Source organism: Hippopotamus amphibius, chromosome 6, assembly GCF_030028045.1.
Source record: "Hippopotamus amphibius kiboko isolate mHipAmp2 chromosome 6, mHipAmp2.hap2, whole genome shotgun sequence".
In the NCBI taxonomy this organism is placed as follows: domain Eukaryota; kingdom Metazoa; phylum Chordata; class Mammalia; order Artiodactyla; family Hippopotamidae; genus Hippopotamus; species Hippopotamus amphibius.
The window spans coordinates 55,082,020-55,097,339 of record NC_080191.1 but is presented as its reverse complement, the minus strand read 5'-3'; the positions used below and the strand labels follow the sequence as shown (position 1 = coordinate 55,097,339).

The window sequence follows — 15,320 nt, the reverse complement described above, 5'->3', positions numbered from 1 at the left end:
TCACTCCACTTTTATTTATGGGCCATTATCACCTTGGGTAGAAAACATTTTTTTAAGCCATCCTCTACCCTACTTTCTGCTAGGTCAAGAATTAACCACAAGGCAGTTTTATGAAAAGGAAAACTCATGGGACTAGAACCCAGGAAACCCTCCCTCTCATTTCCTACATTTCCTAGGAATAACCAAACCTGCCCCACTGTATGGATCAAAACAAAAGAATGTACATGAAAATAGTGTAGTAAGAGTTACAATACATCTGTAAGCTCTTCTTAAATAAGTATAGTTGATTTACAATGTTTCAGGTATACAACAAAGTGATTCAGACATATATATTCCTTTTCACATTCTTTTCCATTATAGGTTATTACAAGATTTTGAATATAATTCCCTGTGCTACACAATAGATTCTTGTCATTTATCTATTTTATATACAGTAGTGTGTATTTGTTAATCCCAAATTCCCAATTTATACCTCCCCCCACCTTTCCACTTTGGTAACTATAGGTTTGTTTTCTACGTCTGTGAGTCTATAAGCGCTTATCATTAAAAGTCATCTGCCCTGACTTAGACGGATGGGATAGGGAGGGTGGGAGGGAGTTGAGGGAGGGAGGGGATATGGGGATATATGTATAAATACAGATGATTCACTTCGTTGTACAGCGAAAACTGGCACAACAATGTAAAGCAATTATATCCCAATAGGGAGCTTTAAAAAAAAAAAGTCATCTGCCCACTTTAAAATTACTCATACAAATCATCATGCATCGAGAACCCATCCAATCAGCGTACAGCTTATGTTTTGGTACTTAAAGAGAGGAAGAACCAGCCCACTTCAATATTCAAACCTCCATTTTATTAGCTGATTCACTCAGACAAATGCTCATGGACCATCAGCTATGGGCCAAAACACTAGACATTCAATTCCAGCTTAGGTGGCTATAACCTTCACTCCTCTGAGTCTTGGTGTTTCTTTGCCCATGAAATGAGATAGAACCACCGGGGACTGTTGTAAATAAGTGCTGGCAGAGTTATGCACAAGCACCATGGAAACCCATAGGCGGGTGACCTAGCCTGGCCTCAGGATAGCAGGGAAAATTCTTTGGTGGGGATAACATCCAAACCGAGATCATAAGGATAAGCAGGAATCAGTCAAGTGAGGGAAGAAAAGACAGTTCAAAAGGTCAGCAGTTGCAAAGGCCTGGAGAGAAGAGAGCCCTGGGGGGCACTGCACACACTGTTTTATAAAAAGTGTGGTGTTCACGTAGGAGAAGGAGAGCGAGGCTGGCCTCTATCTGGAGAGCAGTGAGAACAATTCATGGCATAAAGCAAGGAGTCATGGGATCTATTTCTATTTTTTTAAGCGATCACTCTGACTATAATGGAGAAGGGAGGGGACTATCTCTCATGCCAGGAACGTTAAAGCAGAGACTGAGTGAGTTAGAGGTAATGGTGTGTAACCCACTGTGGGGTTAATGGTGTATAATGATGTATATGGTGTTAAGGGTGTAGAGTGGTGTTAATGGTATACAGTGGTGTATAATGGATAGATGAGAAGGCGGGCAGTGCAACAGACAGGATTTAATCACATTCACTGAGCTCTTGTAACACCCGTGTTCCAAGCTATGCACCTCATTCAGTCGTTACAAGGACTCTGTGAGGGTTGTGAGAAACAACCTGTTCCATGCCTCTCTCCCAGCTTCTGGTGTTTTGCTGGCAAGGTTTGGCAACCCTCAGCTTGTAGCTACATCACTCCAATCTCTGTCTTCACCTTCACAGGGTGTTCTCCGTGTGTGTGTGTGTGTATGTGTGTGTGTGTGTGTGTCTTTCTCTGTGTCCAAATCTCTCCTCTTTATAAGGCCACCAGTCATATTGGATTAAGGCCCACCCTAATCACCTCATCTTAACCTGACCATCTGCAAAGACCCTATTTCCAAATGAGATCACATTCACAGGTCCTAAGAGTTAGGACTTTAATATCTTTGGAGGGAACACAATTCAACACATTACAGGTAGGTATTTTACATCTATTTTACAAATGAGGAAACTGAGGCACAGGGAGATAAGTAACTTCCCTGAGGTCAACGGCTAAGGCACTGGAGAGTGTATGAAGTATGCAAAAAGGAGACTAAGACAGACCCTGATGGAACACTTACATCCAAGAGACAGACATGAGGCCCCACTTCTGTGACCACAGTAGACGGACCAGAAATGGGTGCCTGATCCAAGGCAAACCGATCTACAGACTTGTCGCTGGCCTACAAGGTGACGTGGTGTAAACGTGCTGCTCACACTGAAGAGTGACTGATTAAACCAATTAAGTTCTCCCTCCAGAAGAGAAACACAGAGAGACAGAGAAAGAGCAAATAATGATGGGAACAGAAATGGGAAGATGTACAGAAAAGCCAGGAAGTACTGGAGAACACAGACAAGAGGAAGCGCAGAATAAGCATAAGTAGATGCTAAAGGTTGAGAAAAGTGTGGAAAGATGATGACGGTACTGGCAGAAGCTGTAGAAGCAGAGGAAAGAAGAGTTGAGTCATCATGGCATCAAAGAACACCAGCATTCATGGGATCAGTAAGAGAATCCAGCCACGATAGCCACGTGGTACCCTGAAATTGGCACTCCAATTCCTGAACTAACAACCTGTTCCAGTTTATAGGATGTGTGACCGATCATTCTTCATTGAGTTCTGACTGTGAGGTCAAGATTTGCACCCACAATTATACCCACACTTATCCTTACATGAATCTCTCATTTCAATTTTGTGTCTAACAATCTGAAAATAACCTAACTCAAGTGCCCAGAGAGGCAGGAGAAAAAGAGTTGAATGTCACAGTATGGAAGTTAATGGAAGAGAATGTTCCAAGAAGGAAATGGTCAATTGTATCAAGTGTCCCAGAAAGATCAAGTGAGATAAGCGCTTTAAAAGGAACAGAGATAGGTTAACAAACATGTGAGAGCTGGAGACAGAAGCCAGGTTGCCATGGATGATGGCATGAATGGGAGGTCAGACCAGAAAGACAGCAATAAAAACCACACTTTGAAGTGGTTCAACAGTGAAGAGAGAAAGAGAAATAAGTCTCTAAGTTGTGGAGTAGAAGGAGCGATACTTTCTAAAATGAAAGAGATTTGAACATACTCAAAGGCTGACGGACAGAAGCCACAAATGGCGAGGTTGAAGACTGTCGAGAGAAAACAACTAATAGGACTAAGTTGCGGAGGATGCAAGAGGCCAGGTAGAGGGAATAACCCGAGACATGAGGGAAGGAGGCAGTGAAAGGGGGGCACACGTATCGGGCTTTGTTAGGATCAGATATTAAAGGTGTTTCCTGCAATGGCTTCTATTTTCTGGGTGAAACAGAAAATGAGATTATCTGTTGACAGTGAAGAAAGGAAAAACAAGGTAAGGGCCTTGAGGGAATGGAGAACATTTGCAACAGTCATTTCGGAGAATGGCAGTGAGATCTAACTGGGAAAATGGTGAAGGATTACCAATTAGTACAAAGGGCTCAAGTGAGATCAAAGGTCGTGGATTTGGCATGCCACTTAGCTGTGTTTTCATGAGATTTCCTCTAGTCTCATTCAGTGGGGGCAGGAAAAGCAGCAAAAACATTGGTAATTGGGATTAATCCCAAGTAGAGGACAGAAGGGCCAAAGAACCAGAAGTTTAAGGTGTTGGGAAGAGAATGACTAAGGAAGTATGTCAGCTGGCTCGAGATGGAGTGAAGACTAGAAAGACTAGTAGGGAGACAATGTGAGTGAGGATCAAGAGATCTCAAAGAACAGCTATTTGGGAGTAAGAACTAGAGGTCTGGGATAACAGGCTATGGAGAATTTCAGATTTCAGAGGTGAAGAAGTTCTAGGTGATTCGGAGGTCCTGAATTTAGCCGTGTGTAATAGATGTGTGTTGTCTGTCTGCTCAGCTTCTCTGTCTTTGGGGAACTTTCCCTCTGCTACATGTGGTTCTGGTCGAATGATTATTCTGGAGCCTCACCTCATCCCACCCTCACTGCAGGGGTTGGCACGGGATGCAAGCCAGTGTGTTCACCCTTCTGACTACAGTGATTGGCTCAGGCATGAGTATGTGACCAAGAAGAGATGATCAATCTATTCTCTGAGATTTCTTCCATGAATGTTAGAGTCAGAGAGTCTCTCTTTCTCAGCTCAGTTCCTCGCTTGTAAAGACTTTGTAACTCCTTATGACCATCTTTCCTGGCAACACAGAGGAACCATCTCCAGGAGCAAGTGAGTCTGACATTCAAAGACAAGCAAATCAAGCAGAGACAAAAGATGCATAAAAGCAAAACGGATCCAGAAAACAATCTTGAATCCCTGGATCTAGAGATGCTGAAGTTAGCCTAGTCCTGAATCTTTCAACTGAGCATCCCAAAATCTCTTTGCTTAAGGTAGTCTACATTGGGTTACTACAAATTTCAGTCTAGGAGGTGAGTGGCTGAAACAAAAGGAAGTAAAAGTAGGAGAGCTGAGAAGGTCAAGAAACTAAAGACAGAATGTTGCATGCGTTTGTGTTATGGGCATGAAAGTCACCTAAGATGAAGGCAGTACTTGATGGTAGTGGAGAGGACACTTCTGAACGATTTCAACAGTCTTATGTAAGAAGAGTAGACAGGATGTTAGTACGGAACTGCCGTAAGGACCAGAAGAAAGTTGAATCACTCGCTGTTCATCTGTGAGATAAAGTAAAACTGGAAATTTAGATGGGTTAAGTTAAAAAAATTTTTTTCCTCATTGAGCTATTCTATGCATACATTCAAATGTCTCAGACAATGATGAGAATTACAACTGCAGTAGCAATTATCACTCAGATGATTTGGTAGAGGAGTTAATGTTAAATATTTTAAAATGCTATTTAGAAAATCACATCAAACTAATGCATTTTATTGGACAACATAAAATATACATGGATATTATAGAAGAACAAAATCTAACACAGAAATGTGAAGCTGCCTGCCAATTCTGGAATGAAGGCCACAGAGGGAAAGCCGACAACCAACTGGCACTTCAACGAGAAGGGATACGGCTTTATTAAGGGATTTTCGATTTGTCCAAATCACAAATAGTTAATGTGCATATGGACATATATACATAGACAGAATTTATTTTTCTTATCCCATATAGTCTTTCCACCAGAAATTCCTAAGGATTATATTCAAACATTTTAAATATTTCTATATGTATTAAAGATGATTAGAAATATTATATAAATGCAGATTTGGATAAATGGAATGTAATTTTGTGTAATAAGGAGATAGAACAGTACTAACCATTTTTAGTATGGACCATGTTTAATCTCTTATATGAATCTGGAAATATAATTAATGAGAAGTCAAAATGGAAAAATAATATTAGGACACAGTTTATGTTTTCAAAGTGATGTTGTTAAAAGCATCTATGAAGAGTGTCAAAAATAAATTTACAGAGAAAACAAATGAAGTTCATCAAAGATTGTATTTAGAAAATGAAAACAGAGAGAATGTACAAAAACGACCCCCTCCCACCCTGCCACCCCGTCAATGACTGTTTTCTGTGGCCTGGGGGGAGCAGAGTCCCTCAGCAGTTTCACCCCCAGAAACCCAAACACTGACGCTGCCTCCTCCCCTGCAGGTGAATGTGAGTCTGGAGTCTCCTCCCCTGCAGGTGATGTGCGTCCGGAGCAGCAGCCAATGCATCTCTGGAGCACGTGGAGGGATCTCTGGAGATGACAGACTTTCCCCTGGGAGAATACGCGGCTGCCTCCCCTACTGTTGCAGACCTCACTCGTGTCCTAAGTCAGGGCTGTGCAGTAGCAAAATGCACATGATGGAGAAAGCCAGGCAGAGATGACCTAGCCCCCCAGAAGAGACCCTTGGTCACTCTCCCTCTATGTCAGCTGTCATCCAAACTGTGTCAAGCTCACTTCCTTTCTTCTAGAGTTTTCATTTTCTCTTAATGTTTGGGTGTAATCTGTTTTTTCCTTCTCCTTTAATTAGACACGAATGCTCTTTTAAGGGACTATAAAAATTTTTTCTTATGGTATCAATAGAAATACAACAATCACCCAAAAGAGAAACAGGTTTTTCTCGGGAAGCTAAGAATATGGTACCTGAAAAAGATGTGTGCAATAGAAATTTAAAAGGAAGACAGAACATGACAGAAATTCACTGTAAATCTTGATCCTGAAAAAGTATCCCTGCTGTCAGGATATCTGATATATTGGTGAATAAACTGTGTAGGATTTCTTCATCTTATAGGTATTTCACATTAAAGGTTTCATTTTTAAAGTACCAAGCTCAGCTCTGTTCAAACATTAAAGATTACCACCAAATACAATCTGGTAGCAACATTTGAAAGAGGACCATTTACAGGACCTCAGACCTATGTATGTTTCATCCAAATAATTAGGTGTACGGCTTTTTAAAGAAATCATATGGGTTACACTCATAAATCTCAGTCACTTTTGGACATCAATCCTCGATTGTACAGATGTTGTCCTTCCTTTGTGATCAAGGCAATTTCCACTGGCATCACAGGAGTTCAGGAGAAGTGGTAGGACTGTGAAACAGCAGAGAAGGTGCAGTCTTTGATACAGAGCCGACCTGGTGTTCATTCTGGTTCTGTCACTAACTAACTGCAATCATAGGTAGGTAACCAAGATCACCTCTCAAACCCCAGAGAGGTTGTAAAATAAAAACATTAAAGTTTCTCCACATGGTTATTATCAGAATTAAATTGGGTAGTAGAACTCCTGACTCATTTCCCATTCTAGATACACACTCTGGTGAAATTTATCTAGGTCCCAAAGTGCTAGCAAATAAAATAATAGGTGTTTTCAGTGCCAAACATTTACCTGAGGCTGGCACCTTTGAGATCCTTTTTTGCCCAAGGTTGATTCTTGCTCTATCATCAAAGTATACAATATTCACACACTGATCAAACTTCAAAGGTTTGGGGAAATTGTGAAACTGAGGATTGTGTCCTATCTCTCATCTCCACCTCCCTCAAGAGATACAGTGTTCAATGAAGAAGTTGTAAGTGGCCTTGTGGGTGCCCATCTTGCCTTGTGGTCGCATCTTTGAGGCAGGCACAGGTGACAAAGTGATGCTGGTGTGAATGGATCAGTCTTTCAAGGCATTTGATGATTTCATAGTCAGGAAGAGCAAGACTGGTCATGTTCAAGCCCAGCACCTGAGAAACCACCTCCCTGAAGTCCACCAGCTGCAAAATCAAACAGAGCCACAGTGACTGAGAGAACCAACTGTATCAACACCGCTAGACCAAATGCAACCCAGACGCCTCTGGAAAGCCCAGGTTTGCATGAACTAGGCAAATTTCTTACTCTCCTTACTCTCTGATTAATTCTCTCATTTATTAAAAAAAAGAAGGAAGAGGAGACGAAGAAAAAGAACGAGGAGAAGAAGGCTAGCCTACTAAATTACCTCAAGTCCTTTCAGACACCAACCTTCAGCAATTTCATAACCACTTTTCTGATGAACCAATTAATGTGATATCAGCTACCAAATCAAGAAACCCAGTTCTGCAACTGTGAATGAGACTCTGGCCTTGATAAGATTTTCATTTTCTCACTTCCAGGGCGAATGACTAACCATATACCTATTTCCCAGGGCTGTTCTGAAATTCAGATCAAATGAGATGATGACTGTGTATGTGTTCTGCATACTGGGAAATGCTCTACAATTGTTGGTGTGGTTGTCTGTTGTGTTATAAGCACTTATGCACTGGGATGTTAACTGGGCAATGAGCCTCTTAAGCTAAAGGAAGAACAAATGGCAAAAAAAAAGTATGAGCTGATGAAAATGGAGGACTTCTAAGTATTGATCAAATCACATCACATGGATTGCCACCTCACACCCCACAACATTGGACCCTCTGGGACAATTATTTGTCCATCACAAAAGAAAAAATGGGAGTTGTAGGGCTAGAGAAAATAGATGAAATGTGCCTTATATCCTTCAAATTCTCATAGACTGGTTGCTGTGATTCTAGGCAAAAGCAGAAGCAGATCAACTAGAGATGGCCAGACAACCCCTCTCTAGAGGTACCTTCCATTTTAGAAAAGGTGTGATCCAATCCGAAAGCAGATGTTTCCTCCAGGAGAAGTGCCTTCCAAACATCCTCACCATGTTCTCATTCACTTACCTGCAATCCTTCCTTTGCTGAGTCCAACTCGGGAAACAGAACACTCTCTCCATTAGGGAGAACTAGTCTCCCTGATGAAAAACTTTTCCTCAAACTTTTCCACCCTTTTGAATATGGCCAAAGCTCTTAACTGCTGAGAGGTTCCTCTGAGACCACTCACTCTTAGAGTTTGGCCTTCCCAACTCGGCTTGACACATGAGCCAAAGCAGAGGCGGCCAAAGAGAAAAAATATCCTAGGATCAGAGTCCAATCTGTGCCCTTCTGAGCTGCAGAAAGAGAGTGAGATGAAAGCCAAAAGCAGGGGTCAGGCTGCCCAGGACATGTTTTTTTAATGCCTGACCTCCCGATGGGTTCACCAGATAAAACTCCTCCGTGCAACCCAGCGGGAGCATGAGTTCTGTTTTATGGTTTACATCTGGGCTTGGTCGGCCATCAGGTCTGGGTGCCACTGTTTGAGATTTGGGATTGTTTCCTGCAACTGATCTCTGCTGGAGATAAAATTTCCCTCCTGAGGCGGAAGCCCTGGATAACATTAGAAGATCTGGGATAATGCAAACTTCAGAGGCAATCAGCAAACATAATAAAAAAAAAGCTCTCCACAACCAGAACCTGGCTTTTCACAGGCATCCACAGCTTCAATAAGAATGTCTTTTTCTTTGTTATAAGTTGTGCTATGAAAATGTTAATTGTTTTCCTTAGTGGAGTAAATCACAGTGGTTCTTTTAATGCCAAAAAGATGCTGGAGGGCAGATAGATACGATGGAATGCTATAGAAAGCTTGATAAATTGGTTATGAGGAAATGTATGAATAATTATCAAGCTCTTGAATTGTCCTATCTTTCCTAAATAAGAGCCTTTCACTGCCAGATTTCTACCCACCTGCTTTTCTCTCTTTTCTGCTTCTTCCAGAGATTTTTTTAGTGTCTTCATTTCACTGGTTACCACTTCTAGCATGTTCCTGGCCCTCTCTTTACTCTCCTTAGCCTCCTGCTCTGTAGTCTCCAGCTCTGATTTGACAGACAGTAGCTTTTTCTCAGCTTTCTCCTTCATCTTTTCCAGTTTGTCTCTGGATTTATTTAGGTCTTCAATGACTTTGGTCTGTTCCAAAGTTTTAATCTAAGAAGTCAAAGAGAATGCTGATAATTTCTTCTGCATGTATTTAGGAAAACTGTACAAACAACAAATCAGATGTCAATGAAATTCATTTAACATTTTTATGAATAAAGAATGGAATCCATCCCAGTTATACAGACTCTGGTAAGCATACAGGCTGGACACACATGTCTTAAGACAGTTATAGTCCATAAACAACATATTAGAGTAACATTATGTGGAAAATCAATGAGATGAAATGGTAGATAGAATGAGGCTGGGGTTAAATACTGAAACAAAGTCTTCTGGTACTCACACACAGACTCTACTGAGCTCCATAGATAAAGCAACTTGCACTATTTACCACTGCCAAGGGGTCATGCCTGGTAATAGAAATGTTAGAAAGAGCAAAATGTCTCCTCTTTTGACGATTTACCACAAGGAAGCCCCACTTAAAATCTCCTCGGCAAGTCATCAATGATCTCAGGGCAATTAGCAGTTTTTCTGAAAAAAATGTCTTCTGACTCTACCAGTGAATATGAGAGGTGGGAGGTGGCCACAGCATTCACTGCAGGTAGGAGGGAAGGGTGGTACCTCTTTCTCAGAAGCTATCCCAGGATCTCAAAGCGAAAACAGAGCATCTTCAAGTATGAGGCACATTTTCTTTATTAGCTTAGTAATTAAAATTATACCAGATCTGCTGACAAAAAGAATTCGAGTCAAAGGAATGAAATCCTGATACATACTACAATGTGGATGAACCGTGAAGACATCGTAATAAGTGAAATAAGCCAGACACAAAAGGACAAATATTGTATAATTCCACTTCTGTGGGGTACCTGGCATAGACGAATTCACAGAGGTAGGATGAGGGGTGGAAGTTACCAGGAGCTGAGGGAATAAGAAGTTCTTTAAAGGGCACAGAGTTTCAGTTTAAGATGATGAAAAAGTTCTGGAAATGGATAGTGGTGATGGCTGCACAACAGTCTGAATACACTTCATGCCACTGAATTATACACTGAAAGAATGGTTAAAATGGTAAAATTTTATGTTATGTTTATTTTACCACAATTTTTTACAAAAAGAATTTGAGGTAGTTTTGCATAATTAGATAGAAATTTTTTAACTGACCATTCAGAATAAATATGAATGAGCTACTACTTGTCTGCTGGATGACTTTAACCAAAAAGATAGGCAATAACAAGTGTTGGTGAGGATGTGGGGAAACTGGAACCCTCCTATACTGCTCGTGAGAATGCAAAATGGTGTAATTGCTGAGGATAACAGCTGACCAGTTTCAAATTGTAAGCATAGAGTTGACCTATGACCCAGCAAATCCACTCCAAGGTGCATATATCCAAGAGAACTAAAAACTTATGTCTACACAAAACCTACACACGAATGTTCACAGCAGCACTATTCATAATCACCAAAAAGTGAAAACAGCCTAAATATCCATCAGTGGATGAGTAGATAAAAAAAGATGTGGTATATCCATGCAGTAGAGTGTTACTCAGCAATAGAAAGGAACGAAGTACTGATACACATTACAACATGGATGAACCTTGAAAACATTACGCTAGGGAAATGTCACTCACAGAAGACCACTTATTGTATGATGCCATTTATATGAAAGATCCAGAAAAGGGCCGGGGCTGGTGGGAGTAGAAAATGGGAAGTAACTGCTCATGAGTACAGGGTTTCATTTTCAGGTGATGGAAGTGTTCTGAAATTAGATAGCAGTGATGGTCATATGACCCTGTGAATATACTAAAACCCACTGAATTTTACACTTTTAAAAAGATGCGTTTTATGATATGTGAATTATATCTTGATAAAGCTGTTATCGGAAAGAATACATTTACAAAGAATCCTTCAAATGTATCAAAAATTATTTTGACATAAAGAAGTACACATGGGATGGACAAAGCCCAAAGATCAGCAGAGCTCTGAATTTAGTTCTCAGCCTCCTAAAAGTTCGGACAAGGCCTACAGGCATAGTCTCAAAGAAAAAGCATAAATTCATGTTTTAATTTTGTTGAAAATCATTTAAAGGTCACATCTGAAAGTAATAAAAATAAAAGATGCCCAAAAATGAGTGTTTGCTGTCTTCTCCTTTCCCCTTTCATTACATCCCTTCTTTCCTAAGAAGGAGGGATGCTTTCTTGCATCTACTCCCATCCTGTTGTTACCAGGGCAAATCTGAGTGATGGATAGAATGTTAGGGAAGAAGAAAGCCTGAGAGGCTAAACTGATATACCCAATAAAGAGTTGAGAGAGGAGTGGGAAGAAAGTCTTTGCTAACTAGGCTGCAGGAGGTTCTTTTGGAAGAAACTTGGGATGGAAGAGGGACTTGTGAGGAGACATAGATGTCATGTAGCGAGGAAATGAGAGAGAGACAGAGAGAGAAATGGAAAAAGATGCTTTAAAATATTGCCACTCTCAATGAATGAAATACTCTTTTGTTTTCCTCTCTCTCTCTCTTTTTTTTTTTTTTTTTTTTGAGTAACAATAATAAAGCAACAATTATCATTTAGTTGCTGGGCTGCTGATTATTTATTGATGAAGGATTTTAGACTGCTGTGATTTACCCAGACTACATTTGGAGGCTACTGTCAGAGATGAAAATCTTGACCATGTCTAGGGGTTAGAGCTCATCTTCATGGAGACTGAGTTCCAGAATTATGGCATAAGGAGCACAAGCTGACCTGACCTAAACTCTGAAGGGGCCTCCAACACTTCTGGAAAGTCAGAGGAATAGTAGAAGCTATTCTAAGATTGGAATTATGACATGATACAGAGGAAAAGTGCCTGCTTGGGATATTGATGTCCAGATGGAAAATCAGATTTATACTGTCTGCGTGACGTCAGTAAACTGAGAAAGCTTGAGTCAAATACCTAAACTGGAAACTTGTTTTTATCAACTATCACACACACAGCTTCTTAAGAAATTAAATTGCTTTCCAGTCAGAGAGGAAGTCAATGGCAGACATGCTTGGACAAGTTCAAAACTTTTGAACTGGCTCCACGTAGGAGAGAGGAAATCCCTTAGGGGACTGACAGCTGCTTGCAATGCAGAAGGGGTAAGAAGCACTGCTGTAGCTTGGGAACTATGCAGGAAAGAAAATGCTGGCAACAGCTGGGGGAAGGGATTCTGAGTCAGCACCAGTAGGGCAAGCACTTGAAACAAGAAAATGGGGCCCACGAAGTGCATGTCTACAGGGGCTGACCTTGGAGATTATCCACGGATTCCAAATGATGAAAACCCATATTTGAACAGGGACTGTATATTGGTACCAGTGTATTAGAATAGCATCTCAATGTTGATTCCTGAGTGTAATGATTGTACTGTGGTCACACTGAAGAATTCTCTTGTTCTTAAGATATACCTGGTAAGTATTTAGGGGCGAAATGTCATGATGTCTGCAACTTGTTCTCAAATGGTTCCTCTCTCTGTCTCTGTCTCTGTCTCTCTTTCTCTCTCATTAGGCAAAATATAACAATCAGTAAAATGTTAATGATCTACATGAAAAGTAAAAGACTGTCTGTTATGCTATCCTTGCAACTGTCCTATAGATTTGAAATTTTTCAAAATAAAAAACTAAGAAGGGAGTTTTCCCATGCATGATCGATACATGTATAATGCATCCTACCAGTAAAAGATTCTGAATATATGTACATTCATTTACAAATTATATCAAGTGCTCTAAATAATACATTTGGTAGATTTTCAAACATTTCACAAATAGGGGATATTATATGGACAAAATGAATATCAATTTTAAAACAAAGTTATCTCCCTTTAAAACACAGAGATCCCCTTCATGTGCCAACTATCTCAGCACTGCAGAGAAAATTCGGGGCAAAGCAAAAAGTTTCCGGAATTGCTACGTTGCATTAAAAACCTTGTTTAACAGAAGAGGAGATCCATTCGGCTTTTCTGCTCAGATTGGAAAAATATTTACAGTGGGCCATCTACCGAAGGAGATGGAACACAGCTTGGAGAGTTAGAAGCACATAAATCAAGTCCTAATGAGAAGAATTTATAGCCAAGAATTTCTCAAAAATATGAGACTTTATCACAATCCTGAGGGATGCCTGAATTCTTGTTGTCAGGGAGCAAGTAACCAGACTCCAAGCCAAGCCACCAGAACAGAGCTGGGAGCCAGCGGTGGGAAGGAGGCCTCAGCCCCCTAAGTCAAATCCAGCAAAGGAGGTTGCTGGAGGGGAGGAGCTGGGCAGGGCACATGGGTTTTTCAATCCAGCGAAGCTTCTCAGATCCAGCCCAGAGTTCAGCGAGAGACTGTGCCTCTGATTTTTTCCCAGTGGGACAGAGATAGTCATAAACAAGACAGATGTGCCCCCCAGACCCCAGGGAAGATGGATCCGGCTGCGAGCCTGCCCCACGTCCGGTGAACACCGCATCTGGCCTCTGCCTCCTCCGAGGGGAAGCATTTCAAATCTGGTGACCAGTTCTCTCTTGTGTGATAAGGGCCAAAGGCCCTGAAAGAGAAGGTGATTAAATTTAAAATCTGACCTATTGAATTGGCCAGAAGATGTAAATTCTCTACCTGGAGGACTTTCAGGAGATTGCACTGAATACAGGACCCTGCGGGAGCCAGGCACTGCACACGGGCTCTCTAAAGGGGGTGGGGGGCGGGGGGCGCCCAATGATGCTGCACCCGGGCGCAGAGAACCGCGGAGATTTCACTAGGAGGAACCGTAGTAGAAATCAAAGGAGGATGCTCCACTTTGCAGGCTGCGTGCACCTCCGCTCCCCCGCCTCACCCAGGAGCTTCTTTCTCACAGGTTCTGCTTGACGCACACATTCAAAGTGGAGCGCGTTCAGGGCAATTCAAGTCAATGGATCTACGTAATCAGAGCTGAGTCCAAGATGGTACGTTGGGGGAAAATATAAAGAAAGGCTGCACTGGCTAGATTGGAGAAAGTTCTGGAGTGGGTGAGGAGCATAGGAAGCGGCTATCTTGTGTGGAGGATTATCAAGAGCGTTAGAAAGCAGAAGAGAGCTTTGCTGGTGGCTAAAGAATGGTATCCCCTTGCCTTAGAGGACTGGGGCAGGGAGGGTGGCGGGGACTCGAGGGAGGGGAGTCAAGGAAGGGAGGGAATACGGGGATATGTGTATAAAAACAGATGATTGAACCTGGTGTATCCCCCCCAAAAAAAAAATAATAGAATAAAAAAAAAATAAAAAAAAATAAAAAAAAAAAAAAAGAATGGTATCCCCTTTGGGTGTTTCCTTGAGAGACTACAAGGGACATAATAATGGCTTTCCACTAGTTTTCTGTTGCCTGACTAGCGATTCTTGGCCACAGCTCCCTACTAAGGTTGAACCATGTGGTACAGGCAGAAAGCTCGCCACCCAATATCTATTCTTCCTTTTTTTTATTACTTCCCAGAATAAAGACCCATTTTTCAGACTGACTTCATCTAAGCGAGCTCAGGGACTAAGTTCCGGTCAGTGCAGACTAAGAAGTGTTGTCTTGTTCCTGGAAAGTGGCATACAGGGTGTCCTTCCATCTTTCCTCCTGCCTGGTGCCTGGAATGAGGCACTCGCACTAAGAGGTGGTGTTGAGGAGGAAAGTTATTGCCATGATGGTGAAGCAGAAAGAGAGAACAAGCCAAGATCAGTGATGACCATGAAGCTATCCTGCTAAATGTGGAATGACTATGTCCATGCTTCTTTTCTTTTTTTTTTAATAAATTTATTTATTTATTTACTTATATATTTATTTATTGGCTGGGTTGGGTCTTGTTGTTGCTCTCAGGCTTTCTCCAGTTGTGGTGAGCAGGGGCTACTCTTCTTTGTGGTGCATGGGCTTCTTGTTGTGGTGGCTTCTCTTGTTGCAGAGCATTGGCTCTAGGCATGCGGGCTTCAGCAGTTGTGGCACATGAGCTCAGTAGTTGTGGCTCTCAGGCTGTAGAGCACAGGCCAGTAGTTACAGCACACGGACTTAGTTGCTCCATGGCATGTGGGCCAGACCAGGGCTTGAACCCATGTCCCCTGCATTGGCAGGAGGATTGTTAACCACTGCACCACCAGGGAAGCCC

At 41.6% G+C, this 15,320-nt stretch overlaps 1 protein-coding gene across 5 annotated transcripts in view; it reads right to left on the bottom strand.

Moving 5' to 3' along the window:
- Nucleotides 1-854: 854 nt before the first annotated feature.
- Nucleotides 855-15,320, bottom strand: part of CCDC170 (coiled-coil domain containing 170) — a 93,415-nt gene continuing 78,949 nt past the window's right edge. For all 5 annotated transcript variants that reach the window (XM_057739662.1, XM_057739661.1, XM_057739664.1 and 2 more), the window contains 2 exons: nt 9,039-9,275; nt 855-7,217 (listed from right to left, as the gene is read on the bottom strand). In XM_057739662.1, coding sequence (XP_057595645.1) covers nt 7,017-7,217; nt 9,039-9,275 — 438 coding nt within the window. In that variant the 3' untranslated portion in view covers nt 855-7,016. The remainder of the gene's footprint in view (nt 7,218-9,038; nt 9,276-15,320) is intronic.